The 26,459-nt window shown below is 38.1% G+C and overlaps 3 protein-coding genes across 10 annotated transcripts in view; 2 read left to right on the forward strand and 1 right to left on the reverse strand.

The window, feature by feature from the left end:
* Positions 1 to 10,719, forward strand: part of LOC107554268 (39S ribosomal protein L28, mitochondrial-like) — a 13,962-nt gene extending 3,243 nt beyond the window's left edge. The window contains exons 1-6 of one of the 5 annotated variants that reach the window (XM_016236731.1): positions 5,533 to 5,821; positions 8,505 to 8,807; positions 9,164 to 9,316; positions 10,074 to 10,211; positions 10,292 to 10,381; positions 10,471 to 10,719. In XM_016236731.1, coding sequence (XP_016092217.1) covers positions 8,520 to 8,807; positions 9,164 to 9,316; positions 10,074 to 10,211; positions 10,292 to 10,381; positions 10,471 to 10,566 — 765 coding nt within the window. In that variant the 5' untranslated portion in view covers positions 5,533 to 5,821; positions 8,505 to 8,519 and the 3' untranslated portion in view covers positions 10,567 to 10,719. Of the gene's footprint in view, positions 1 to 5,532; positions 5,822 to 8,504; positions 8,808 to 9,163; positions 9,317 to 10,073; positions 10,212 to 10,291; positions 10,382 to 10,470 lie in introns of those variants that run through there. The other 4 variants (XM_016236730.1, XM_016236733.1, XM_016236732.1 and 1 more) reach the window with 4 other exon arrangements.
* Positions 11 to 4,420, forward strand: LOC107554267 (cullin-5-like). Its single transcript, XM_016236729.1, has 6 exons — positions 11 to 132; positions 275 to 450; positions 550 to 711; positions 1,576 to 1,694; positions 1,779 to 1,902; positions 2,302 to 4,420. Exons 1-6 carry the CDS (start codon positions 18 to 20, stop codon positions 2,494 to 2,496), a joined length of 891 nt encoding a protein of 296 aa, XP_016092215.1. The 5' UTR covers positions 11 to 17; the 3' UTR covers positions 2,497 to 4,420.
* Positions 10,720 to 13,393: 2,674 nt separating the features above from the next.
* LOC107554269 (transcription factor RelB-like) lies at positions 13,394 to 24,806 on the reverse strand. Of its 4 annotated transcripts, XM_016236736.1 has the most exons (11): positions 24,435 to 24,806; positions 23,856 to 23,867; positions 23,370 to 23,533; positions 21,092 to 21,397; positions 16,996 to 17,156; positions 16,792 to 16,883; positions 16,489 to 16,620; positions 16,276 to 16,380; positions 15,964 to 16,179; positions 14,951 to 15,025; positions 13,394 to 14,868 (listed from the first exon to the last, which is right to left on the reverse strand). In XM_016236736.1, the coding sequence occupies exons 1-11, from the start codon at positions 24,469 to 24,471 to the stop codon at positions 14,366 to 14,368; spliced, it is 1,803 nt and encodes a 600-aa protein (XP_016092222.1). In that variant the 5' UTR covers positions 24,472 to 24,806; the 3' UTR covers positions 13,394 to 14,365. The 4 variants fall into 4 exon arrangements, with proteins under 4 accessions (XP_016092222.1, XP_016092221.1, XP_016092225.1 ...); XM_016236735.1 differs by lacking the exons at positions 23,370 to 23,533; positions 23,856 to 23,867; positions 24,435 to 24,806 and adding an exon at positions 22,653 to 22,892; XM_016236739.1 differs by lacking the exons at positions 21,092 to 21,397; positions 23,370 to 23,533; positions 23,856 to 23,867; positions 24,435 to 24,806 and adding an exon at positions 19,494 to 20,424.
* Positions 24,807 to 26,459: the final 1,653 nt, after the last annotated feature.

The following is a 26,459-nucleotide window of genomic DNA, read 5'->3' on the forward strand; positions in this document are numbered from 1 at the left end:
TGTTTCAGGAAGTTGGGATGCCTGCTGACTATGTGAACAAGCTAGCTAGAATGTTCCAGGACATCAAAGTGTCCGAAGATCTTAACCAGGTTTTCAAGGAAGTACACAAACACAACAAGCTGGCTTTACCAGGTGCCTTACAAGCCCATTTGTCTCTCTATATATGCATTTACACTACCTTTCACCTGGGTTTGAAAGACATTCATATTTATATTCAGCAAGGATGCATTAACTATATCAAAAGTGGTCTCTTCACACCCCTTCTGTTACCCAGCGGACTCTGTGAACATAAAGATCTTGAATGCTGGAGCGTGGTCACGCAGCTCAGAGAAAGTGTTCGTGTCTCTGCCCACCGAGCTGGAAGACCTCATTCCTGAGGTGGAAGACTTCTACAAGAAGAACCACAGCGGCCGAAAACTCCACTGGCACCACCTCATGTCCAATGGCATTGTGGGTTTATTTTATGCACTAAGTTTAGTGCTTAGTAGTGATTTGTAGTAACTGTAAATTGCAACTTGTAGCTAATCAGTCTGTTTGCTCTCTTGATAGATCACTTTTAAGAATGAAGTAGGGCAGTACGACCTGGAGGTCACGACCTTTCAGCTGGCTGTACTTTTTGCCTGGAACCAAAGACCACGAGAGAAGATCAGTTTTGAGAACCTGAAACTTGCCACTGAGCTGCCTGATGCTGAACTGAGACGAACTCTCTGGGTAAGATCGTGACTGGATATGTCGCATTTTATTCCATTAGATATTTATTATATTTCTGCTGTACTGTAGGGTTGTCAAAAGTACAGACTTTAACATTTTAAATATGTGACAATACCTGCATTTCCCGCTAGCATTTTGATCGCTGTTGAGGGGATTCTTAAACACCTCTGATTGGCCACTGTGTTCACGTGCTTAACAGATATGGCTGTGATTGGCTACGATGATCATCGTGTCACGCTCTTCACCGAACGCTTACACAGATACACACAGGAGCGTTTGAAAGCCTATGAGCAGGGATAATCTATTAGGAATCCGCTAATAAGACGGTGAAAAGCGTGAAGCGCTGATCATTGTAGCCAATGGCCAATTGAACACAATGGCCAATCAGAGGTGTTTAAGAATCCGCTCTGGTACCGAAGTCGGTACTTTTGACAAGCTTTATTACTGACATAGCTGCAAAGGTTTTCTTTTTTTTAACAGAAATTAAATATATATAATATTAAAATTCTGGCAGATACCTATAAGATGATAATTATTTCATGTTGTGATCGATAACTTATAAATGAGCAATCTAAAAATTTTATTCTGTTTTGTGTAAATAAATTCAAAATAAAACACTAAACTACAATTAATCATAATGCAACAAGTGCATTTAGATATCACAACATTATAATGTACAGTATGACAAATGGATATTCTTTTTTAAAATTTGATTACAATTAACAGTGTTATTAAATTCATAGTGTTTTTAAAGATTAATTAAAAATATCCAACATTGACTGATTCTGATCAATTAAAATATCTTTGTTTATAGATGTTGTACCATCATCTTCTACGTAACATCTTCCCTCTCTTTTTGTACAGTCTCTCGTTGCCTTCCCAAAGCTCAAACGCCAAGTGCTGTTATATGAACCTCAAGTGAGCTCTCCCAAAGACTTCACAGACAGTACATTGTTTTTCGTTAACCAGGAGTTCTCCTTAATGTAAGAGCATGTCCTCTCCTGCTTGCTCTTTCATTTGCTTATAAATGGTCCTTTTATTTGGAAATAATAATAGTTTCTCCTCAGAAAAAACACCAAGGTTCAAAAGAGGGGGAAAATAAACCTAATTGGCCGATTGCAGCTGACGACGGAGCGAATGAGAGAAGAGGAGAACGAAGGCATTGTCCAGCTTAGAATATTAAGAACACAGGTATGAAACATCAAAAAACATTACTAGTGCTCTTTTTTCATGAACACTAGTATACTTCCCAAACGTTTACCCAAAGTATACTTCAGTTTTGATGCGAATGCTTAGCGTATGCGTGTAGCCTTTCAAAATTTACTCCATTTGATTGTAGGCTATGTGTGCGAACAGAGGACCTTGGCACGCTAGGAAGTTTCCTTGTTCCGCGCCTGCACTAATTCTCTACAGAAGTTATGCCGATAAAAATTACAAAACTAATTAGTGCACTGTTCGCATAAAAACCGAAGTAAAATTTGTTTGTAATTTTGATGGTAAAAGACTGTTAAATAGTTAACAATTCATTCCCTTACTTTATATTGTGAAAAACTGTAATACATTTTTGTTTCTTCTACTGCAACATTTCAGGAGGCCATCATTCAGATCATGAAGATGCGCAAGAAGATCACAAACGCTCAGCTGCAGACCGAGCTGGTGGAGATTCTGAAGAATATGTTCCTCCCTCAGAAGAAAATGATCAAGGAACAGATCGAGTGGCTCATTGAGCACAAGTACATCAAGAGAGACGAAACGGACATTAACACTTTCACCTACATGGCGTAACGCAGAAACGACTCCGGAGATGATCCGTGACCGTTCTCGAGGACGGCGTACCTGTCGAGGATCAGGATGGTGATGTCTCGAAGATACTGCTTAGGCTGCTGGTCTGGCGGCGTAGTCATGAGCTTGTTATAACAACAGACAGTCACACATCAGATACAAAAATTTATTTAAAAAAATAATAAATCCCTGCCTTACCTTACAGTGAAGACACATGGGATGAGGATAGAAAAAATAGGAAAAATGACAAAAGGATCCTATTTTTGCCATTGGTAGTCAGTATGCATGGTGCGCGGTTTGCCTTTTGTATGTGTACATCTCCAGCAGCATGCGGTCAGTGGGAATGTCACATTCATTCCAGGACTTGTTTGTGTGTGCCGTGCTACGAGTGTTTTTTCCCACTCCCACATCCTCCGTCTGGACCTCGCCGTGTCCCATCTTCAGTGCGCAACCCGGGGTGAGAGCCGTCCCACCATCGCAACCACAAACACCTGGCCTTGCATGACGACACTGGAGTCACTGAGGAGTGCGGGCCGGGATGGAGGACTAGCATTAGCACTTTTCACACTCTCCGCCAGAACATGTCAGCATGGCTTTATTTGGGTTGTTTTTCACGTCTTCGTGTTTCGTTTCGATTTATTTTCTTCGCCAAAATATCAAGAATGAAAGATTAGATTGGCTAATAGCAGTTAAGACGACATTGTTACTCTTTAAAATGGCAGGAAAAGTCAACTTGGCATTCAGATGTCACAAAGGGTCAAGGTTTGAGAAGAAAATCTGTTGGTTTGCGATGTTTTGGGGGGTTTTTTTCAGTGTACATGCGTTATTGTTGTGCACCTGGTCAGGTTGCAGTTTCTTTTTTGTTTACTATGCTTTTAGATCAGAATTTTCCGTTATCGGTCTCAAATAGCGACTGAGATGCCGACTAAAATGCCAACTGATTTGTAAAATGAGCTTGTGATGAGGTGGCCCCACTAAGGTCCTGTAACATATAGCCTATTCGTCAAACCTGATGAATTTTAGCTACAATTCTGATTTATTATCATCGCCCCATCACGGCTGAGCGTAAACAAGCAGTAAAGCACAGTTACAGGAGTCCGAATAAAGCAAGCACTGCTTCAACCTCAGGTAAAGTAGGGCAGAGTTATTTTAAAAGTAGGTTGTGCTAACTTTAATTTGCCTTGCGGTTCTTGCTAATCAAATATTGCCAAAGCAAAGCACAAGAGTGCTGATCTCAAAATCAAATAACGTTGGATCTATTACAGACATTGTTTCTCCTCTATTTCTGAGGTCACCCTTGTTGGCACATTTAGTGAAAAACAGGAAGTCTGGTCTTTTTTTTTTTACTCATTATTACCCTATTATGACCGAGTATCTATGAACAAAAGCTTGTGCAATTACTGATCAGCTGTTTATTATAATCAAATGAACTGTCTCCTGATCAGCCTGCCAGTGTGTCCTCAATAAAAAATAACAACATAAATATAATTTTTACTGGCTGATGACGTCTAGACTTGATTGTACATTCATATCCAACCTCAAAACACTCAGTCTAATGAGGAGAACATGATGACGTCCCAATGAAATGCTCACTGATATTTCTATAACATTGCTGCAGTTCAGCTGTCCATCTCCACTATGGCATTTTCTGTCAATTATGTTTTTGTCTGTTTTTAATGCAGCGCAGTCACTCATTTGTATCCTCAGTGTTTGATTTCACATGGTAATTCGAAATAGTAAAAAGGTTCACTTCGATTGTATTGAAAAGCCGTTCTTTATAAGATCCAGATGTACAACCGTGTTTGAGAACATTGTGTTATTTGATTGTCCACCTTATTTATTGATAACTTAAGTATGATTGTGTGTGTGTGTGTGTGTGTGTGTGTACACGCTTAGGAGCCTTTTACAACAGGGTGCTGTCATATCCTGTTACAATGTGCCATAACCCTGTGCAATAAAATGATATATCTTTAACTGAATATCAGCGCTATTATAATATAAAGCATGTTTAAATGTAAGAATGTTTTAGTGAGTCTAATTAGGTCATGATCAAATAAATACATATTTTTTTGTATTAAAAACTGACAAAATGAAATATAGTATATTTAGAAACAACAGCAAATTGACTGTAAATGAGTTGATAGTTTTAAAAACATTACAAATGATCTTTTATCATATCATTTGATCATTTAGTCGGCATATTTATTGTTTGACTAGAAAATATATTAACTTACATGAGAAAAAGTATAATATGTGAAAAACATCTGCATAGAACATATGCTAAAAGGCTATCATTTTATCTTTTCTTACATCTAGAAATAGCCATATACAATGACAAAGATTTGTTTTGGTTTTAATTCACAGCAAAGAATGATGAACAAAAACAAGGGAAGTATGTAAATCTCCGCCCTACTTCTGGACCAATAGAAAGTAATACATTTGCATGTGCTGCAACTCTGGTTTGAATGTAGAATTTCAGCAAATTTCGAATTTCTTTAAACTTCATACTACGGGAGGCAACAATATATCATAAAGTAATCATGATATGCTGTTAAATACAGGTTCACAAATTACACTCACCGTAGCTGTAACTCATAGCGCAGGAGAGACCTATATATAGATGCAGTCTCAGATGTCATAAGTGCCCGGATGAACCTCGGTGGTCCGGGGTGCAGGCTTCAAACCTGTAGCTGCCTAGCGGCGGAGTGGTTCAATTCCACCTTTCGGGCGAGCTAAACTTGTGCTAGACAGAAAGCGTGTAACTCATGTAGGTTTTTTGTAAAATTATGTCAACTGTTTATGATCCCTGCTGTTAAGCCCCGTTCACACCGATAACGATAACTATAAAGATAACGATATTAGCGTCCACATGAACCATATCGTCTGTTTATTCTAAGAGCGTCTGCCGCTTTAAATTCACGAGCTCGTTACAGCAGGATGGATTCTGATTGGCTGTCAGTTTTTAAATCGTTCATCAACTGGAGAAAAATAGTTTTGAAAGTGATTCCAACGATATCGTTTCTCTTTGTCTTTATCGTTATAGTTGTGGTGTGGACTCTGCTATTCGTTAAGATTTGTAGAACTATATATCTTTATCGTTATCTTTATAGTTATCGTGCTTGGTGTGAACGGGCCTTTAATCCTCCGGAAGCTCAGCCGTGCCACCAACCAACCAATGAAGTAAACACTCCAGTGAACCAATCGCAGCTCACAGCAGCGTGTCACAGGAAATGCCGCGAGGAGGCCTTGCTTAGCTTCACAGCGTGTGCTGCACTGAGAGGCTAGCAGGCGAGCACTGGTCAGGTAAAAGTACGGCACAGATTGCCCGGTAAGAACGCTGAACTGTACACATGCCTTTTCCTTTTCCTTATCGTTATTAGTTTTGCATCTTTAGATTTTTACATTATAAAGCGTATATTTGCATCTTTGGCTGTAGCTTATCATATATGGGCCAGTCTACAGAATTGGTGCGAACTGCTGTCCCACAACCAAAAAACACATTTAAAAAACATTTAAATATTCAAATCTTAGATGTCTACTAAGAGCCTTCTATTATCTATTGAAACCCACAATAATATTTCAAATATCACTAAGCTTAATATATAGCTTATAAAATAATCAATGTATTGGGTACTTTCATCTGAGAGGTGGCTGTGCGGAACCCTAACCCCTTCATTTCAACTTATGAAAATTAAATTGAAATAATTTTAGTATTTTTTTTCCATTGTTGTTTTTAAAAATATCTTTTCTTTTTAAAAATATATATTCTTTTATTTTTTCTTTGTAAATTGTGAAACTTTATGTAAAAAAATGTGTCCCGCATTTTCCATGTCACTTATGAAACGGTGCATGTTTTAGTCCATTTGCTGAGATTGAAATGAACTACACCCCTACATTTATGATCAGGACATATTTATGTGTCACTCTCTCTCATAGCTACAGGGTGAGTAGATAGGTCCATCATTTTGAGGTAGATGTGTTCAGAAGTCTGAAAAATCTGTGTGTAACTCTAAGGAACGTCACTACCGAACACCTTTTTTCTGCAATTAAGCACACTTTTTTGGGGCGTTATTCCATATAATTAAATTTTTATGTGTGTACAACTGTTCAGAACTGTGCTAGCTAACCATGTGCTGATTAGCATCTTTGAGAAGTTCAAAATTATCTCAGATTGTCACCGAAACAAACATTTGGTGGAGTTTCGGTTGTGACAACTTTGTTTTTTTTTGGGTGTTATCCCATAAAATTGTCAAGACTGAAACATGTCATCATTGTTTCGGTAGTGACAAAAGGGAACACACAATCCTCATATTTGGGGGAAATTTTAGTACATTTATGCAATTTTTTTTGCATTTTAGTATGTTTTAGTATGCAAGTTCAAATTCTGTAATGTGATGTGGTCGCTACCAAAGCATTACGGTCACTACCGAAAATGTGCAGTCACTACCGAAACATGGGATGTTTTTGTCAAAAATAAAGTAAACTGAAATATCAACTAAGATGATAGGTTTTGGTTCGATGTATATAACTTTGAAATCAGTTTGATCAACTTTTTGCCTTTTACAAGGAAAAATTGGATTCAAAATACAACAAATCTCATAAATTACACTAGAAATATTGTTAAAAATGCAATGTTTGATTTACCTCTGAAACAACTGTAATAAAATAGCAAACAAATATATTTACAACGTAGATGTAAGCAAAATCTTAATAGGTCAATATAACCCTTCTAATTAAATTATTATTACTGTGTTTCGGTAGTGAAAAATTTGGGGAGAGGACAAATATTCCAAAACTTTCTGAAAATGTGTACCTTGGATATTATACAATTTGGCAATGTCTTATACAAGACATTTTTTTCCAAGACGTTTTCAACTCTGACTTTGGACCAGTTCTGTAGAATGGTTTATATGATATGTATATGTACATACATATGTATATATCTAGATATGTTTATACATATATAGTAGAGTAAAAGCGTGTGTGTGATGCATGGATGTGCGTGCAGGGCTCCAGACTGCGACCAAATTTGAGAAACATCAAACGAAAGTGAAACTAAACCGTGCTACGTTTCAGCTGCAGAACAGCTTTACTCGGGAGCCAAAGTTGATTTGGAGACACTGTTACTGCACAGATGCAACAGTGCTGCGAGATCCAGTGAGAAGCGTTTGAATTCTGCACAGAATTCTGTTATACGTCAGGAAACGCTAACTGTAACCATGGTGTTGTAGAAATAGTCGAATGCATTACATCATTCATTTCAGGGTTTGTACAACCTTTTGAGAGAAATTCAAGCACTCTTCAACGGCTTTCAAGCATTTCACACAACTATTTCCAGCACTTTAAAGCTCTAAAATTATCCAGTTTGAATGTTATTTTTAATGGGATGACCAAACTATACTTTGTGGTAAACAAACACTTATGTAAAATGTAAAAAGTACATCAAATCACAATTATAACCAGTAGACGGCATCTTCAAATGATCAAGAAATCAGATTTTGTCATAATTTTACGCTTTTTAAGAAAAGTCACAAAGTGCCTTGAAAAGCAAACGTTTCTTCAACTTGCTACTAAATCACACATAAATTAATCACTGAAGTTGGTCAGTTCCATATAGGCTACTAGAAGAATAATGGTACATTTAATAAGAGTGGAATATATACATTTTCTATATAAAAATTTGATTTGGCACCTGTTACTGTTGATAATAAAAGTACATTTTGTATGCATCTTAACTCAAACTTAGTGCTTTACTGTCAAATCTGTATAAACTATAAAAGAAAAACAAGAAATGAACATGAACTATTATTAGTAACTGCACTTGCAAAACAATAGTAATTTTATGATTAAATGATCTATATTTTAATACTCCCGCACACCACCCCCAGCGCTGCCAAATCTGCTCCTGGCGCCACCATCTGTAGAACGTGGTGGTGCTGGTGCCACTGCTCTCAAATGTTAGTCTGGAGCCCTGGGGTGATTTATGTACCTACTCTACCCTTCTTTGTAAGGTTTTGTCCAATAAAATGCCTCTACACAAGTATCCACCAAAAATCTGGGAGGTCCTGAAGCTGCAGAAGGGCATCTACGCCCGTTTACCCCAGCACTACCTGCGCTCTCTGCAGGACACCACCCCTCCTACTCCTGTGCACTGGAAACCACTGGGTGTCAAATACAGACTCGATCCTAAAACTGGACACCGAGAGCGAGTCCAGGATGTGCCTGTGCCTGTTTATTATCCGCCAGAATCACAGGACGGACTCTGGGGTGGAGAAGGCTGGATATCTGGCTTTAGATATGCCAAAGATGACAAGGTAATATTGTACTACAGTAATATTGAATAGGGTTCTTTTATTTAAATAGTAGATAAATCAGAATGTTTCCTGAAGACGACTTATCCTACCCCAGATAGCGCACATATGTCTGCAAGATGTCTGTTAAAGATCACTTCATCTGGAAAGCATCTGCTGTGTACAAACATCTGATAGAGATCTTTCAGACGTCAGTTTTACATGCATTCTAAATTATAAACATCTTAAAGACATCTTCTAAATGTATTTGGCATCTGATAGGAAACGTTAAACAGTACGTCTTGCAGATGTCAAATAGACGTCTCCGTGATGTACGTGTGCTATCAGTGATAGTATGTAATATGTACTTGTCACACCAGCTTTCTACAAGACTGCGCAAAACCTGGAAGCCGCAGCTGTTTAACAGAGAGCTGTACAGTGAGATCCTCGACCAAAAGTTTACTGTAACAGTCACAGCTCGCACACTGGACCTTATTGATGCTGCTTTTGGCTTCGACTTCTACATTCTTAAGGTGAGGCTCACCTGGTGAGCAGTCCTCAAAAGTCTGTGGCGTTTAGTATGTTGTATCTCCTTTTCTTTTTTTTTTGAGAAGTCCTCAAAAGTCTGTGTTAATGTGTTTTATCATTTTACAAAAATTAAACTTTTATGTTTATGATAGTAATATTTATTGTATACATTTTTTGTTGTATATTTATTCTATTTTAAAAATGGAGTCCTCAAGTCTATGGCATTTAGTGTGCTTTTTCATTTGACAAAGATTACAATCATTGTATATAATAATATGTGCTTATGGAATATATTGTATAAAATGGTTTTATTTATAATTGTATATAGTTCATTTTATTATATAAAAAATGAAGCACATATCTGTGGCATTTAGTATGTTTTAATTATTGTACAAAATTATGATAGTTTGATCTAATATATTATGTATATTGTATCAAATGATTTCAACTATTGCAAGTTCGCACAAGTCTGGCATTAAATATGTTTTATTATTTTGGATAAAAAGGTTTATATAGTAATATATATTATATAAAATTGTATTCGTTATTGTATATTTATTATTATATTACATTATTGTGTAAAATATGTAATTTACTAAATATAGAATATATGTAAGCAGTTTTTAAAACTATTCTTGTGTAAAGGGTCATTCGGTTCAGTGTATTGTAACCATTTACATAAGAATCCATTTTTTAAATAATTTATACGAGAAAATCTCACAGCAAAATGTGGTGGATATATTGTGTGTATCTTTTTCAAAGCAGACCCCAAAACAAGATTTGAACTCCAAGTTTGGAATGGATCTAAAACGTGCAATGCTTTTACGTCTGGCGCGGAAAGACACGGATTTGTACACTGATGATACGTCTCGCAGGGAAAAAATCTACAACCGCTACAAGGTGAGATGAGTTGATTATGTGGTTATGTATATTTGCAGCCATATGTTTTCTTCACTCTACTTTCTCTCAATTCTTACAAGCAGCAGTTTGAGATCCCAGAGGAGGAGGCTGAATGGATGGGCTTGAGTCTAGAGGAAGCAGTAGAGAAACGGAGACTACTGGAAAAGAAGGTAATGAAGTGAACGGGGATATGTAAGATGGTCACTGCATGTCCGATCGCTGTCATCAGATAAATATTACTCCATTTTTTCTTTCTCAGGATCCAGAGCCTCTTCACAACAGTTTGGTGAAGAAGCTTGTGGAGGAGCTCACCATTAAGAAGCTCTCAGAGCCTCAGATTGTGGAGAAAAAATGATGACTATTATTCTCTTCTCTGGCATCCTCCATGTCTGTCATACAATCTGAAGAATAAACGATAATGTATTTATTTTGTACTAACATCATCACCAACAACGTGCTTATTTTCTGTAAATATGTCATTTTTACTTCATAATAAATTGAATCAGCTAATCTGACTGGAATTCCTTATTTTCTGGCTGTTTGGAAACTGGAATGTCCTACTAACACTGGTTCCCATTTGGTTATCTTTTGGAAACCAAATCCTAACTTTCTAGGAATGTTCTTTCAGGTTCTAGTTTTGTTACCTTTAATTATGAGAATGAATACAGAATTTCTCTGATGGTTAATTATAGATTTTATTTATAACTATCAGAACTTTCCCGGAAGTTTCTGGTTGTGGGAACCATGTTAGCTTGATGCAGCATATAATGAGAATGTTTATTATTGCAATTTGTATAGTAGTAAACTGTATATAGTGTATTGCACGTTAAAGAAGAGCTAGTTCCGGTCACCGAATGTGTTTGTATCATTCCGCTTGTCTGTGTTTGCACGTTCATGAAAGTGTTAATTATTGGTGAGCATTTTTCAATGACACTTTATCCAAGCTACGTATACATATTATTTACATATTTCTGGAACTGTTGTCGATAAAATAACAAAATAGACAGGTAGGTGCCAATATTGGGTCTAAAATGTATTTACTCGTTAACTTAATGTTTTTAAGCACTCTTATTGCTTGTTCAGAAGCTACGACAGAATTACATTCTGAACACAGTGCGTGGCGTTCCTGTCAAAAATAAATTCACAATCGTAAATTCACATTACAAAATATTTAAAGCAGCACTATGTAACTTTTGGCGCGCTAGCGGTTAATAAACAGAACTGCACACATCCCGCGGAAGAACATTCTAACCGGAGCTACTTCTCTATGTTTATGTTTACTGGCGATTCACGCAGGTATGTGTTACTCCGCAGCGGCGAGGACCCGACCAGGCTATATAAGTACTTATTATAAGTGTACCGTAGTGATTCGGAATAAGACAAAAACGCGGTTTGGAAGATGAATTCATGATGTACTCGCTCATTATATACATTTTGCAAATTTTGAACACACAGAAAAAGTTACATAGTGCTGCTTTAAAGCAATTACTAGTTATTTCAGGAGTGCAAATGTGTTGTCGTCTAAAAGCCTTCCTTTCTGCGCCATGCGTTTTATACAGTCCCATTGCCCAATACTGGACTTTCTATGAGGCTTTACAACATTGCAACACACACACAGACAGAGAGATAGCGCAAACTTTGTTGTTCACATTAATAAATGTCAAAGGTCACCTTGAGTCATGTGAATCGAGGTGTGAAATCACTTCTCATGGGAGCCACAACACACACACACACACAAATATCTATTGTTTAAAGTCACTGACGTTAGGCTATTGGGTAATAATGAAAGCTTGAATAAAATAAAGCAACAATTTAAGCATACTTAAAGTTTGACGAAAGACTGGGAGTCGATTTTGTCAGAGATTGTGGCATGCTGAATGTGTGTAGCTATTGCTCTGAACTCTATATATAGTATCAGAGAAGTGCAACCAGACAGAGAGATAGCGCAAACTTTGTTGTTCACATTAATAAATGTCAAAGGTCACCTTGAGTCATGTGAATCGAGGTGTGAAATCACTTCTCATGGGAGCCACAACACACACACACACACACAAATATCTATTGTTTAAAGTCACTGACGTTAGGCTATTGGGTAATAATGAAAGCTTGAATAAAATAAAGCAACAATTTAAGCATACTTAAAGTTTGACGAAAGACTGGGAGTCGATTTTGTCAGAGATTGTGGCATGCTGAATGTGTGTAGCTATTGCTCTGAACTCTATATATAGTATCAGAGAAGTGCAACAAAGCACAACAATAGCTGTAGTGAATGAGGAAGTGACCGAACTTCCTTTTTTCTGATTCCCATGTAGCTCTTAAATATAAAAACACATGGCATGAAATCCTTTCAGACTGATGGAAATTTATTTCTGGATTGAACTCGTATTGATTGTGGTGTTAACATGAAGGCCTTACAATCAGATTATTAACTGATTATTTGGATGCAAGTAAATGTAGCTAATGTGAATGTGGTGAGGTAGATTTGGTTGGACTTTGGCCTTAGTGCCGCCCACTCTCGAGACAGAAATTATGAATTAGCCAGTGACTAATAAAGCAAGAACACTAAGGGACGGCAAAATTGAGTCATTTTCCAGAACAATTGATTTTAATATTGACAGCAACAGCACACTATAAGAAGCAGAATGTGACAATATTTGAATGCAACTAAAGGATTTTTACACAGCACAAAAATTCCTAGAAGTTCACATCATGACATAACCAGCTGTGACATGTCAAGTTTCCAGGGTAATTTGACTATTCTCACTGAAAAATAAAATCCTGTGCAAAGCAGCCAATCAGAACATGTTTGATGAAAGCACAAGTTCAAGAGACGCGTTTTTAAAAGCTGAACTTAGGGCTGCACGATTATGACAAAAATCATAATTGTCGATTATTCCTTTGAAATTGTAATTGTGATTATTAATTACGATGATCACAATTTACATTGAATGATGTTTATACCATTGTTTGAAGCAACCAATGAAAATAAACAAGCTGAAAAACTTGTATTGCTTTTCTATAGCATTAAGTCTCAAATGTTATGTTATATTAAAACTAGAATTAAAACAGTGGGAAAACCCTTAAGATTACCTGTAGAAAGAAAAAAAAACATCTTAAGCACACAGAATAACATAAGTGGACTTTGAACGATTAATTGCCGATTTGAACGATTACGTAATTGTGGCATCCGTAATTGTAATTGCGATTAGAAATTTTATTAATTGTGCAGCCCTAGCTGAACTTTTTTAACTTGAGTGCCGTGTTTTTAGAACATTGTGTCATGCACAATACGCTGCACAAGACAAAAGTGCAATGGTCAAACACATCCGTCTTGTGCATGTTTACATAGGAAAGCGTCGCAGTGAAGTTGAAGAACGTGTTCTGTGTGAACAGCTCCTAACAGTGTAGCATAGTGCCAACTGGTAAACCAAATATCACAATAATGCACTATTTTTTTTAAATCAGGAGTTACAAACGTCAGAGGATTCAGTGGAGGATTTGAATTGTTGCCGATTAGATGGCAGAAATGGCTTTTACCATGTTGTCATACCTAGCTTGATCATGGCATCAGATTGGTATGAATTACAATAATTAATCCAACTGCTACTTCCGAATTATGTTTAAATGTCTGATTTTGTTCCCTTAATGCTGTTAACTGAAATTCCTCTGTGGATGAAATATTCCGAAATGTTCAAAACAAATAGGTTATATATAACACTTAAATATGAAGTGAATTTGGGTCTGGGACCATCTACATGATACTAATAGGTTCTGCTCTGAAACCCACACAATAAATTAGCGAATGACAGATCACATTTCATAACCGGCACATCACAAGCAGTTGAGCAGCAGCTGTTGCTCCCTTTTTACTAGAATACACAATGTGGCTACATGCTTCTCCTGCCTTTCATTGACTATCATTAACCTCAGTGTCTTGTCCATTCATAAGGCCAGAGGCTGAGCAGGTTATTTATTTCATTAGTAGGTTCATACTACCAAACAGGAAGTCAGATAGTGCCAGCTGAACAGGTTTGGCAGTCAATAACAAGTTTGACTTAGTCTGTGTCTTTGCCTAGTCCAAAATGATTTTATAGTCAACATTGACTGCATGTACAAAGTCCCAATAGTCAAGACATAAGAGTCCACAGTGGCATTCAGTGGCCCAGGTCATTCTCGTTCTTCACAGTGGAGAAAATGAGGCCTTCGATGTTCTCCAGATCTGCTGGATAGGCCTGATTCTCATTCACCATCTGACTGAAGTGCACGTCGTTTATAGACGACATGTTCATCATAGGTTGATTGACGTTCAATTTCGTATCTGCGCCATCTAAACCAAAGTTGAGATTGCCAGGAAAAAACAACTGATTAAGAAGCTGGTCTGAACCTTGCTGGGATTGGTCTGGTCTGAAGCTGGCAAGGCATTGGGAAATGCCTTGGAGGACAGTATCTAAAGTGTCTGGGTCCAGGCTAACACAACCGTCCTCTTGTTTGAAGTCTTCATTATAATGAATTTCCTCCATAACCTGGGATGGCATGTGATTGCCTCCATCCATAACAGGGACTGCCATGGAAGCATTGGGAACGTTACAATCGGGAGGGGTGTAGAATTGGTCCTCAAAATGTTGTGGCATGGTGAGTTCGTTCACAATGTCTTGATCTGAGAGAGGAGGGAAATAAAACAGTGATGTAGTCAACAAAGTTTGATAGAATATTAAGGTGTCTTTTACAAACATCCTTACCTTGAGGAACGCTGCATGGCTCGCTGAACTTCACATCAGATTTAATTTTCCTCTTGCGGTTCACTCCGTAGGGATCTGCAGATCAAAAGTGCAAATCAGATCAACCTTCCTTCCGTGTTATAGGGTGACAGATGCATGTGATGGGGCTGACTAAAACGGCACTGATTGTAACAGAATCGTTTGTGTTCTGTAGACAACAGAAGGCCTATTATGAAGTATTACAGTTTCCTCATGCATACTTTCAGTTTAAACTATTATAATGCTGCTATTTATAATGAAAAACTGACATGGTGACACACCCTCTTTTTTACAATATTTTAGAAACTAGCAAGAGAAATAAATGATGATAAAGAATCAAGACTTTTAGATTTCTATTTCAAATAAATGCGGTTCTTTTGAACTTTGTTTCTTTAAAGAATCCTGGAATAAATGCATCACAGTTTCCACACAAATATTAAGCAGCACAACTGTTTTCAAATAAATAAAATGTTTTGTGAGCAGCAAATTTTATATGAATCTGAAGGATCACATGACACTGAAGACTGAAGTAATGATGCTGAAAATTCAACTTTGTATAACAGGAATAAATTACATTTTAAAATATATTAAAATAGAGATATTTTATATTGTAATAATTTGTTTTACTTATAATATGTTTAGAGACATCTTTCAAAACTCTGACACCAACATTTTTGAATGGATGGATATATATACATTGTAAAGTATTTATACATTGTGGTAGAATTTGTTATACTTTTTAAATGTGCTTATTTTAATAAATTTAATATTTAAACAGTATAATCCTTTCATCTATCCATTCTCCAAACTGCCTATCCCCAGTAGGATCATGTGGATGCTGGAGCCTATCCCAGCATCTATAACAGTATAATATTTTATTCATTTAAAATGTATAATATTCTTATCATTTGATTTTAGGGTGAAATATACCCCAGCTATTCCCTCACCTTATGTTATCTATTAATCTTGTCTTTATATGGCATCTGATAACTCACCTGCGTTGTCTGGAACATAGGTGAACATGACTGGCTCGCTGTCCATCCGGTCAGACACGCGGCGTAGACACACGCTGACCTCCACCTCCTCGGTTACATTCTGCTCCCTGAAGGGTGGGGACTTGAAGACGATGGCGATTTGTCGATGGACATCAGTCTGAGCAAACTCCGCCTTGGCCTCCCAGTCGTCCTTGCTGAAGATTATGTCAATGTCATCTATGGAGGTTTCCAGATACACAAATGAGTTATTTCAGCGCAACTGTGTTGGCAAAATGAGATTTTGTGAATTAAATATGACACTTTCCAAGTTACCTTTCTGCACTTTGTCACAGAGCATGTAAATTTCAGTCTTTCCTGTGCAGGGGCCTCTGACAACATTAAGCCGATTGATCTTCAGCTCTGCTGTTGTGGTCGCCTCTAACCGAACAAATAGAAACAATCCAAACATCATCTACCAGGAAATTACAGAGACTTTGTGTACTTGAGTAGAGTATGTTTCTGGCCCAACATATATCTTGCTCTTACTCTTGTCATAAATGGGATTGGAAACCACAGGGGCAAGGGGGATTCGGTCTCCATCCTTTAGTTCCAGCTCACACTGGAAACACAGTCTCACCACGTTCATGTCCATGTCCTCAATGCTCTTAGAGTGGCCCGCTGGTGGAGAACAAGACAAAAACATTCAACAAATGCTCATACTCTGCTACATGGGAAAAAGTATTATTAGAACCTGCTACAAAACCTAATGAGCCGCCTATGGAGGAATCATAGGTATTTGGAGAATTCGGAACAGAGCCATTCAGTCTGCAATATCATTCAACAACTCACTGTTAAACGGATCAATATTCTTATTCCTCCTCTTCTGCAGTGAGGCATCAAGTTCCTTCCTCCGCACACACTGGATGCCCAGATTCGCAAAGCTGGAAAACACAAACATACTCAGGCAGGAAATAACATTTCTACTCTCCGATCATGTTCTGCTGACCATACTGTCCCATATCGCCCAAAACATTGACGTTAATAGAAATATACCTGTGTCGACGAGCGCTGTGGGGATTGATGTGGATGACACAGATGCCATCTGCACAGTCTTTCCCGACCAAGCAGTGTGGATGTGGGCGGTACGGGATGTCCTTTGTCACAAGAGACACGGTGACTATCACTTTCTTGATATTATCAATGGGGCCTTGAATCTAAAACAGGTGAAAAGATAAAATACAGTTTTACTTTTGCTTTTGCAACATTGCTGAAATCGGTTCTTTGTGGTTGCATTGTTGGCACGGGCTCTTGTGTTGAAAGTACCCATTTATGGCCATTTCACAATGGCAAAAATGACTGGTGAGCATGTTTGTTTGTGTGGTTTAAAGGTAATTCCCTCCGACAGAGCCCACTCGTCGCACACCTCCCCAGGGAACTTTCATTTTTAACTGCAATTAAAAGTTGAACTTGATGGGGGATGCCCCACTGTTAAGGGATAGTCGGTGAATTCCAGACACGCCCACTGAATCAACTAAGGAGTGCAAATCAATTTCTAATTCATGTAAATGGAAAAATATGAACACACAATGGAAATGAAATGAGAGTTTCACAAGGTCTAACTGATGATAAAAAAAATGTTTAACCCTATATAGCCTCCCATTTTATAAACTGATTTCTATGGCCTCTAAATCATCCACATGATCAAAACTTTAATGAAAACAAATTGATTGATAGTTTATACTTTTTTAGCAAGTAAAAGGCCTTTCAGTATAATTCCAAAAATGTCCAGCTTCAGGTCATGGTAAACATGTCTTCTTGTTGTGAAGTCTTTACAGATTTTTATAAAGTAAAATAAATGTAAGAATAAATGTTATATTGTTAGTAATATTTTAAGATGAACATTTACTGGACTGAAGAAACTTAGGTTTACTTGATTATGCATGCATCCTTTTTAGAAAAATCATGTTAAAATGTGGGTATCAAACATAATACATCAGGCTTTTGAGGAGCACTTATTTGTCCATCTTTCAGTCATCACTGTGCATTGCATTTTATGTTTCGCCCCCACAATAAAACCTACAGAGCTTTGATCATAAAACCGAGAGATATGGAGTAACAACTGATAATTATGCATTTTTGTGTCAGTGTATGTTATACTTGTAAAGGTCTCATTGATTTCCCATCAGAACATATAAATATCAGCAGCTGCACCAAATTGCATATTTTTGCTCAGTTTGGGCCTCTGAATAAAACTGGGGTTTTGTTCTCCTCTAGTATGAGCTCCATTTTCTCCTATATCATATTATATGAGCCATAAAAGTCTGATATATCAAGTATGATACTCAAGAAAACACAACTATTTTTTAGACTTTTTTTTCAATAAACATTCCATTTTAAAAAGGTAGAGTTTTCAGACTGTTATTTCATATGTCAGGCTTTAGCGGGTTACATTATTTAACTCCAAAAAATACAGTTGTTGACTCATTCATTAGCATCCATCCAAAACCTTCTTCCTCTGACTCACTTCAATGGCAGGCAGCGTCTTGCTGGAGTCAGTGCTGCAGGCTGCAAGTATGCTGCCCGCGGATCGTCCCTCACACTCATAGCGAAACCGCATGCCGCGCTCCTTCGGCTGCTCTACCACCACCAGCTTTGGCTTTTCCAGGAAGCGCTCCAGATATTCTGTTCCAGTCTGCTGAGGATGAAGTCTCTGGGGAGCTACAGATGACTGTCCACGTCGCTGAGATGCCACTTTTTGGCCTCGCATGGAATGCATTGGTGCCATACCATCAGTTTGCGCCGTTGGGGTCTGGTCAAGGATGTACGGGTTCTGTGAAAAGTGAGATACAAGCTAAATTTTAAAATATGAAGAAAATGAATGGTGCTTATCTGTAGAAAAGTTCATTGGTATACAGTTGCAAATGTTTCTGAATCACTTTTAGCAAGTGCTATACAGTGTTTATAGTGTCCTGAAGGTTGCCAGGGTGTTGCTAAAGTGTTTTGACAGATTTTTAGCATTTACATGGTTCCATTGCATGGTTGCCAAGGTGGTGCTATATGGTTACTAAGGCGTTGCTATATGGTTACTACATTGTTTTGAAAGGTCGCCAGTATGCTGCTATATGGCTAAAGTGTTCTGCATAGTTTTTAATCCCGTCACTATGGTGTTACTAGGATTTTCTGGGTGGTTGCCAGGGTGTTACTATGCAGTTACTAAGGTGTTTGGAGTGGTTTAAGCACCTGCTACTATTTTTGCTCAGTTTGGGCCTCTGAATAAAACTGGGGTTTTGTTCTCCTCTAGTATGAGCTCCATTTTCTCCTATATCATATTATATGAGCCATAAAAGTCTGATATATCAAGTATGATACTCAAGAAAACACAACTATTTTTTAGACTTTTTTTTCAATAAACATTCCATTTTAAAAAGGTAGAGTTTTCAGACTGTTATTTCATATGTCAGGCTTTAGCGGGTTACATTATTTAACTCCAAAAAATACAGTTGTTGACTCATTCATTAGCATCCATCCAAAACCTTCTTCCTCTGACTCACTTCAATGGCAGGCAGCGTCTTGCTGGAGTCAGTGCTGCAGGCTCCAAGTATGCTGCCCGCGGATCGTCCCTCACACTCATAGCGAAACCGCATGCCGCGCTCCTTCGGCTGCTCTACCACCACCAGCTTTGGCTTTTCCAGGAAGCGCTCCAGATATTCTGTTCCAGTCTGCTGAGGATGAAGTCTCTGGGGAGCTACAGATGACTGTCCACGTCGCTGAGATGCCACTTTTTGGCCTCGCATGGAATGCATTGGTGCCATACCATCAGTTTGCGCCGTTGGGGTCTGGTCAAGGATGTACGGGTTCTGTGAAAAGTGAGATACAAGCTAAATTTTAAAATATGAAGAAAATGAATGGTGCTTATCTGTAGAAAAGTTCATTGGTATACAGTTGCAAATGTTTCTGAATCACTTTTAGCAAGTGCTATACAGTGTTTATAGTGTCCTGAAGGTTGCCAGGGTGTTGCTAAAGTGTTTTGACAGATTTTTAGCATTTACATGGTTCCATTGCATGGTTGCCAAGGTGGTGCTATATGGTTACTAAGGCGTTGCTATATGGTTACTACATTGTTTTGAAAGGTCGCCAGTATGCTGCTATATGGCTAAAGTGTTCTGCATAGTTTTTAATCCCGTCACTATGGTGTTACTAGGATTTTCTGGGTGGTTGCCAGGGTGTTACTATGCAGTTACTAAGGTGTTTGGAGTGGTTTAAGCACCTGCTACAAGGGTGGTTGCTAATGTGTTCTAAAGAGTTTTTAACAGATAGTTCACACCAAAAAAAATAAAGATGACTGTAACAATAACTTTATTAGTGTCCAAATCAACACACGATTACATAACTTATCGTAAGCATGTGCTGCCGCTGTGTTGTATGCCACTTTAAATGATGTAGCTCTTTAAAGTCGGGTGAAATTTTAATTCATTGTTGTTATTGTTCATCTGGGTCATTATTGGTATAGTTATCATTATTGAACATTTACTGGACTGAAGAAACTTAGGTTTACTTGATTATGCATGCATCCTTTTTAGAAAAATCATGTTAAAATGTGGGTATCAAACATAATACATCAGGCTTTTGAGGAGCACTTATTTGTCCATCTTTCAGTCATCACTGTGCATTGCATTTTATGTTTCGCCCCCACAATAAAACCTACAGAGCTTTGATCATAAAACCGAGAGATATGGAGTAACAACTGATAATTATGCATTTTTGTGTCAGTGTATGTTATACTTGTAAAGGTCTCATTGATTTCCCATCAGAACATATAAATATCAGCAGCTGCACCAAATTGCATATTTTTGCTCAGTTTGGGCCTCTGAATAAAACTGGGGTTTTGTTCTCCTCTAGTATGAGCTCCATTTTCTCCTATATCATATTATATGAGCCATAAAAGTCTGATATATCAAGTATGATACTCAAGAAAACACAACTATTTTTTAGACTTTTTTTTCAATAAACATTCCATTTTAAAAAGGTAGAGTTTTCAGACTGTTATTTCATATGTCAGGCTTTAGCGGGTTACATTATTTAACTCCAAAAAATACAGTTGTTGACTCATTCATTAGCATCCATCCAAAACCTTCTTCCTCTGACTCACTTCAATGGCAGGCAGCGTCTTGCTGGAGTCAGTGCTGCAGGCTCCAAGTATGCTGCCCGCGGATCGTCCCTCACACTCATAGCGAAACCGCATGCCGCGCTCCTTCGGCTGCTCCACCACCACCAGCTTTGGCTTTTCCAGGAAGCGCTCCAGATATTCTGTTCCAGTCTGCTGAGGATGAAGTCTCTGGGGAGCTACAGATGACTGTCCACGTCGCTGAGATGCCACTTTTTGGCCTCGCATGGAATGCATTGGTGCCATACCATCAGTTTGCGCCGTTGGGGTCTGGTCAAGGATGTACGGGTTCTGTGAAAAGTGAGATACAAGCTAAATTTTAAAATATGAAGAAAATGAATGGTGCTTATCTGTAGAAAAGTTCATTGGTATACAGTTGCAAATGTTTCTGAATCACTTTTAGCAAGTGCTATACAGTGTTTATAGTGTCCTGAAGGTTGCCAGGGTGTTGCTAAAGTGTTTTGACAGATTTTTAGCATTTACATGGTTCCATTGCATGGTTGCCAAGGTGGTGCTATATGGTTACTAAGGCGTTGCTATATGGTTACTACATTGTTTTGAAAGGTCGCCAGTATGCTGCTATATGGCTAAAGTGTTCTGCATAGTTTTTAATCCCGTCACTATGGTGTTACTAGGATTTTCTGGGTGGTTGCCAGGGTGTTACTATGCAGTTACTAAGGTGTTTGGAGTGGTTTAAGCACCTGCTACAAGGGTGGTTGCTAATGTGTTCTAAAGAGTTTTTAACTGATAGTTCACACCAAAAAAAATAAAGATGACTGTAACAATAACTTTATTAGTGTCCAAATCAACACACGATTACATAACTTATCGTAAGCATGTGCTGCCGCTGTGTTGTATGCCACTTTAAATGATGTAGCTCTTTAAAGTCGGGTGAAATTTTAATTCATTGTTGTTATTGTTCATCTGGGTCATTATTGGTATAGTTATCATTATTGTTATAGAATGAATATTAAAACTTTGGTGTGGCTTTAACAGCTGGATTTTCAGATAACAAATAAATGAACAAACAATTGAATAGAGCAAGAGACAAAATATTTAAACAAAAAGATAAAGCTCTGCCAAAAGGGTTTACATGTTTAAGTTAAAAAAATAAATGGTGTGCCAGTCACTAAATAATTTATTTTCAAACCCCCACATAGTAAATCAGCAACACAAAGCGTTCAGAAAACCACATTAGCTTGTTTTATTACTTCGCTGGAATCACACGTTCCCTCTCTGACTTTCCAATATTTTAAATCATTAATGGAAAGACAAACAATTCACCTTCAGCTCACTATCTGCATTTAAAAATCTAAGCCAGCACAAAAAAAAAAACAGCAAGAGAGAAAGAGAAAGTGAGTGAGTGGAAAAAGAGAGAAAAAGAGAGTGAGTAACAGTCTGTTTGGCACATGCAGATATTGAACACAAAAACAGCACAATTATAATAACAGAGGAATAAAAAGTATCAGAATGTAGAATTTTTGAGAAGACAACAGACAAACACCAAGTCTCTGGACATGCCTGAGGATGGACTCAGATCGCTTACACAAAGAGCCGCTGAGAAGAGCCAGAAGAAGCATGGTGAAGAAACAGGAAGCTCACATAGCTGGGCGATAAACCAGCCAATGAGAAAGTGAGAAGCAGAGAGGAGGGTATGTGCCTGACTCTCTTTTGTATGCGGGAGAGAAGCATGAGCGGAGAGAACGCTAACTGAATGTAGGCATCGAATTACAATCACCCTTCTGGGAGTAAAAAAGCTTGATGTCATGAATAACAAGTTTCGATATCTACCAAAAACACAAGACATTTTGTATAGTGAGCTGTTAGAGCAAATACAATCAATATGCCACAGAATTTGAGGCATCATTCGTGCCCATAGCACAAACAATGCAGGATGAGTTACGCACCAAATTCAGTTGTTCGTGTTAAAGAGACAGTTCACCCAAAAATTACAATTCTGTCATCATGTCCTTCTAAACCTTACGACTTTCTGGAACACAAAAGAAGATATTTTGAGAAGCGTCTCTGCGTGTGGAAGTCAATGGTCATCTGGTTACCAACATTCTTCAATATATTCTTTTATGTTCCACAGAAGGGTTTGGAACGACATGACGGCAAGTAAATGATGAGAGAATCTTCATCTTTGGGTGAACTATCCTGGTTTCAGTAAAGTACGTACAATAATAATAGTAATGCCTGCTTTAGCAACTGATACAACAACTGCTCTTTTGGTTCAATGTAGTGTAACAGCAGAAAGACTCACATGTGGAGCTGCTCCTCTGGAGACCAACACCGGTGTGCTTCGCCTGCCTCTAGACGGCGGATCAACTGGCTGGATGTCCTGGTCCACAGGTGGAGGCGGAGGACCAGGGAGCGTTACGGACAGTTCTTTGATCGTTTTCTCCGTAAGGTACTCATCTATAATATCTGAGGGACAGTTTTAATCAATATAAACAAGAGCTCTAGTTAAAGACATCACTTAAATACATTTTCCCCATGTAACACAAAAGCAGATGTTAGGCAGAATGACACTATTGTGTACTTTCACTGCATGGAAGAATATGGTGACCGGGGCTGCTGGGCTGAGTAACATCTCCTTTTGTGTTCCATGGAAAGTCACTGGGCTGGAGGGCATAAAGGTGACTAAATAATGACCACATTTTTGTTGCACTATCCCTTTAAAACCATAAGACACGAAATATATGAAAGAAGAAACAAAGTGGACAACCAAGGTCACATCTGCACTCACCTAGATAAAGGTCTGCACAGGGAGACATGATGGGGAAAAAAGAAGAGAAAACAGTTAAACATGCGCATTTCCGGAAAACGAAACTGAAAGTGACTTTTTATTTATTTATTTAACATAAAACTAGCAGTCAATGACAAAGTCGTCTGATAAAGGTGTCTGCAGCAGCTTGACTTTATTATCAGCTAATGAACAAATGCGCTCAAATGAGTCATCATGAAACATATCAGATGATAAACATACCTCTCGACAGATTATAAACATGCTCAAATATTATTTTTGCGACAGTAAAACAGGAAAAGACATTCGCGGGCCTGTATTATTGTTTCAATACAGGCCTGTAACTTTGGAAACACCCACTTCTCTAAGAAAACAACTTAAGTTTCGATGATAACGTGACCTTTTGTGCCATAAAACGTAATATAAAGTGAGGTGGCGATAGCTGCCGTTCAAGTTCAGTGCATAATGCGTACATAATGCATCGCTTAGGAGTAACTTAAAGTAGAGCAAGTAGTCCTAAAACATGCTGAATCAGAGTGACAACAACAGGGCCGAAGTGACCGTGTAAGAGACTGAACTGACCTCCCGCTGTGCCGTTCCGAACGCTCATGTTTCTCATTGCAGGCACAATGAAGAAGAAGAAGAAGAAGAAGAAGAAGAAGAAGAAGAAGAAGAAGAAGAAAGAGTCTCGTTGGTTCCTACACGCTCTCGTAGGTCGTTATTGTGTTGAATTGCAATCCTCCGAAACAGCGATCAGATCATCAGTCCCGCGTTATGGACTCATTTCCGGGTGCTTCGCCTGTTTTTGGAAGCCTGAAGTTAACGGAAGCTTTTAGGAAAAGAAATGCCGAGAGAAAATGAGAGACCGCTTTAGCTGTTGCTCAGCCACTAACGACTGTGACATGACAAACACTACCCCTTCGCTCCGTATTTCTTTCACTTCTTCTCTTGGTAAGCTAGAGGGCTGATCTGGTGGGTGGAAATCCCCCTACGTCACGACTGGGGAAACCCCAAGATCCATCACCATGACAACGACTAACAGGTGAGTTTCAAGAAAGCGCACCAATAACAGGTACACAGAACACCATCCTAAAAGAACCTATACAGCAAGTAATAATAAATAGTAACAAATTATGTACATTGTATAAAATCGAAATATAATTCAAATGTACGATTGGATGTTTATTGGGTGCTTATTTAACATTTAAAAATATTATATATATATAATTTTGATTTTATATACGCAATTTAATACATTCAATCGTACACACACCCACACACGTATATACAGTGCTGCTTGAGAGTTTGTGAACCCTTTTCTATATTTCTGCATAAATATGACTCAAAACATAATCAAAATTTCACACAAGTCCTGAAAGTAGACAAAGAGAACCCAAACAAACAAATGAGACAAAAATACTTTCTTTGCCATTTATTTATTGAGAAAAATGATCCAATGTTACATATGGGGAAGTCGTGCGACTTTGACTTGACCATTACGAAACGTTTGCTTTGTTCTTTTTTAACCATCCTTTGGTTGAACAACTTGTGTGCTTGGGGTCGTTGTCTTGCTGCATGGCCCACTTTCTCTTGAGAATTAGTTCACTGACAGATGTCCTGACATAATTATAATTCATTGTTCCATCAATGATGGCAAGCTGTCCTGGTCCAGATGCAGCAAAACAGGCCCAAACCATGATACTACCACCACCACCACTATGTTTCACAGATGGGATGAGGTTCTTATGCTGAAATACAGCGTGTTCTTTTCTTCAAACAGAACGCTGCTCATTTAAACCAAAAAGTTCTATTTTGCTCACATCTGTCCACAAAACATTTCTCCAGTAGCCCTCTGGCTTGTCCGCATGATCTTTAGCAAACTGCAGACTGGCAGCAATGTTCTTTTTGGATGCACCATGCACACCGTGGTTGTTCAGTGTTCTCCTGATGGTGGGCTCATGAACATTAACATTAGCCAATGTGAGAAAGGCCTTTAGTTGCTTAGAAGTTACCCTGGGTTCCTTTGCAACCTTGCAGACTATTACACTTTTGGAGTGATCTTTGTTAGTCAATCACTCCTGGGGAGGGTAACAGTGGTCTTGAATTTCCTCCATTTGCCCTTACAAAAAAAATGTTTTTGTAAGGGTGTACACAATCTGTCTGACTGTGGATTTGTGGAGTTAAAACTCTTTAGAGATGCTTTTGTAACCTCTTCTAGCCTGATGAGCAACAGCAACTCTTTTTCTGAGGTCCTCGGAGATCTCCTTTGTTCATGCCATGATACACTTCCACAGATATGATCAGACTTCGATAGATCCCTGTCCTTTAAATAAAACAGGGCACACACTGACACCTGATATAATTTCACTGATTGAAAACACCTCTGAAAAACTGGACTCTAATTTCACCTTCAAATTAACTGCCAATCCTAGAGATTCACATGCTTTTGCCACTCACAGATATGTAATATTGTATCTTTTTCCTGAATAAATGACAAAGAACATATTTTTGTCTCACTTGTTTGATTAGGTTCTCTTTGTCTACTTTCAGGACTTGTGCGAAAGTCTGATTATGTTTTGGGTCATATTTATGCAGAAATATAGAAAA

This window comes from Sinocyclocheilus grahami, unplaced genomic scaffold (assembly GCF_001515645.1).
Source record: "Sinocyclocheilus grahami isolate Dianchi unplaced genomic scaffold, SAMN03320097.WGS_v1.1 scaffold496.1, whole genome shotgun sequence".
In the NCBI taxonomy this organism is placed as follows: Eukaryota; Metazoa; Chordata; class Actinopteri; order Cypriniformes; family Cyprinidae; genus Sinocyclocheilus; species Sinocyclocheilus grahami.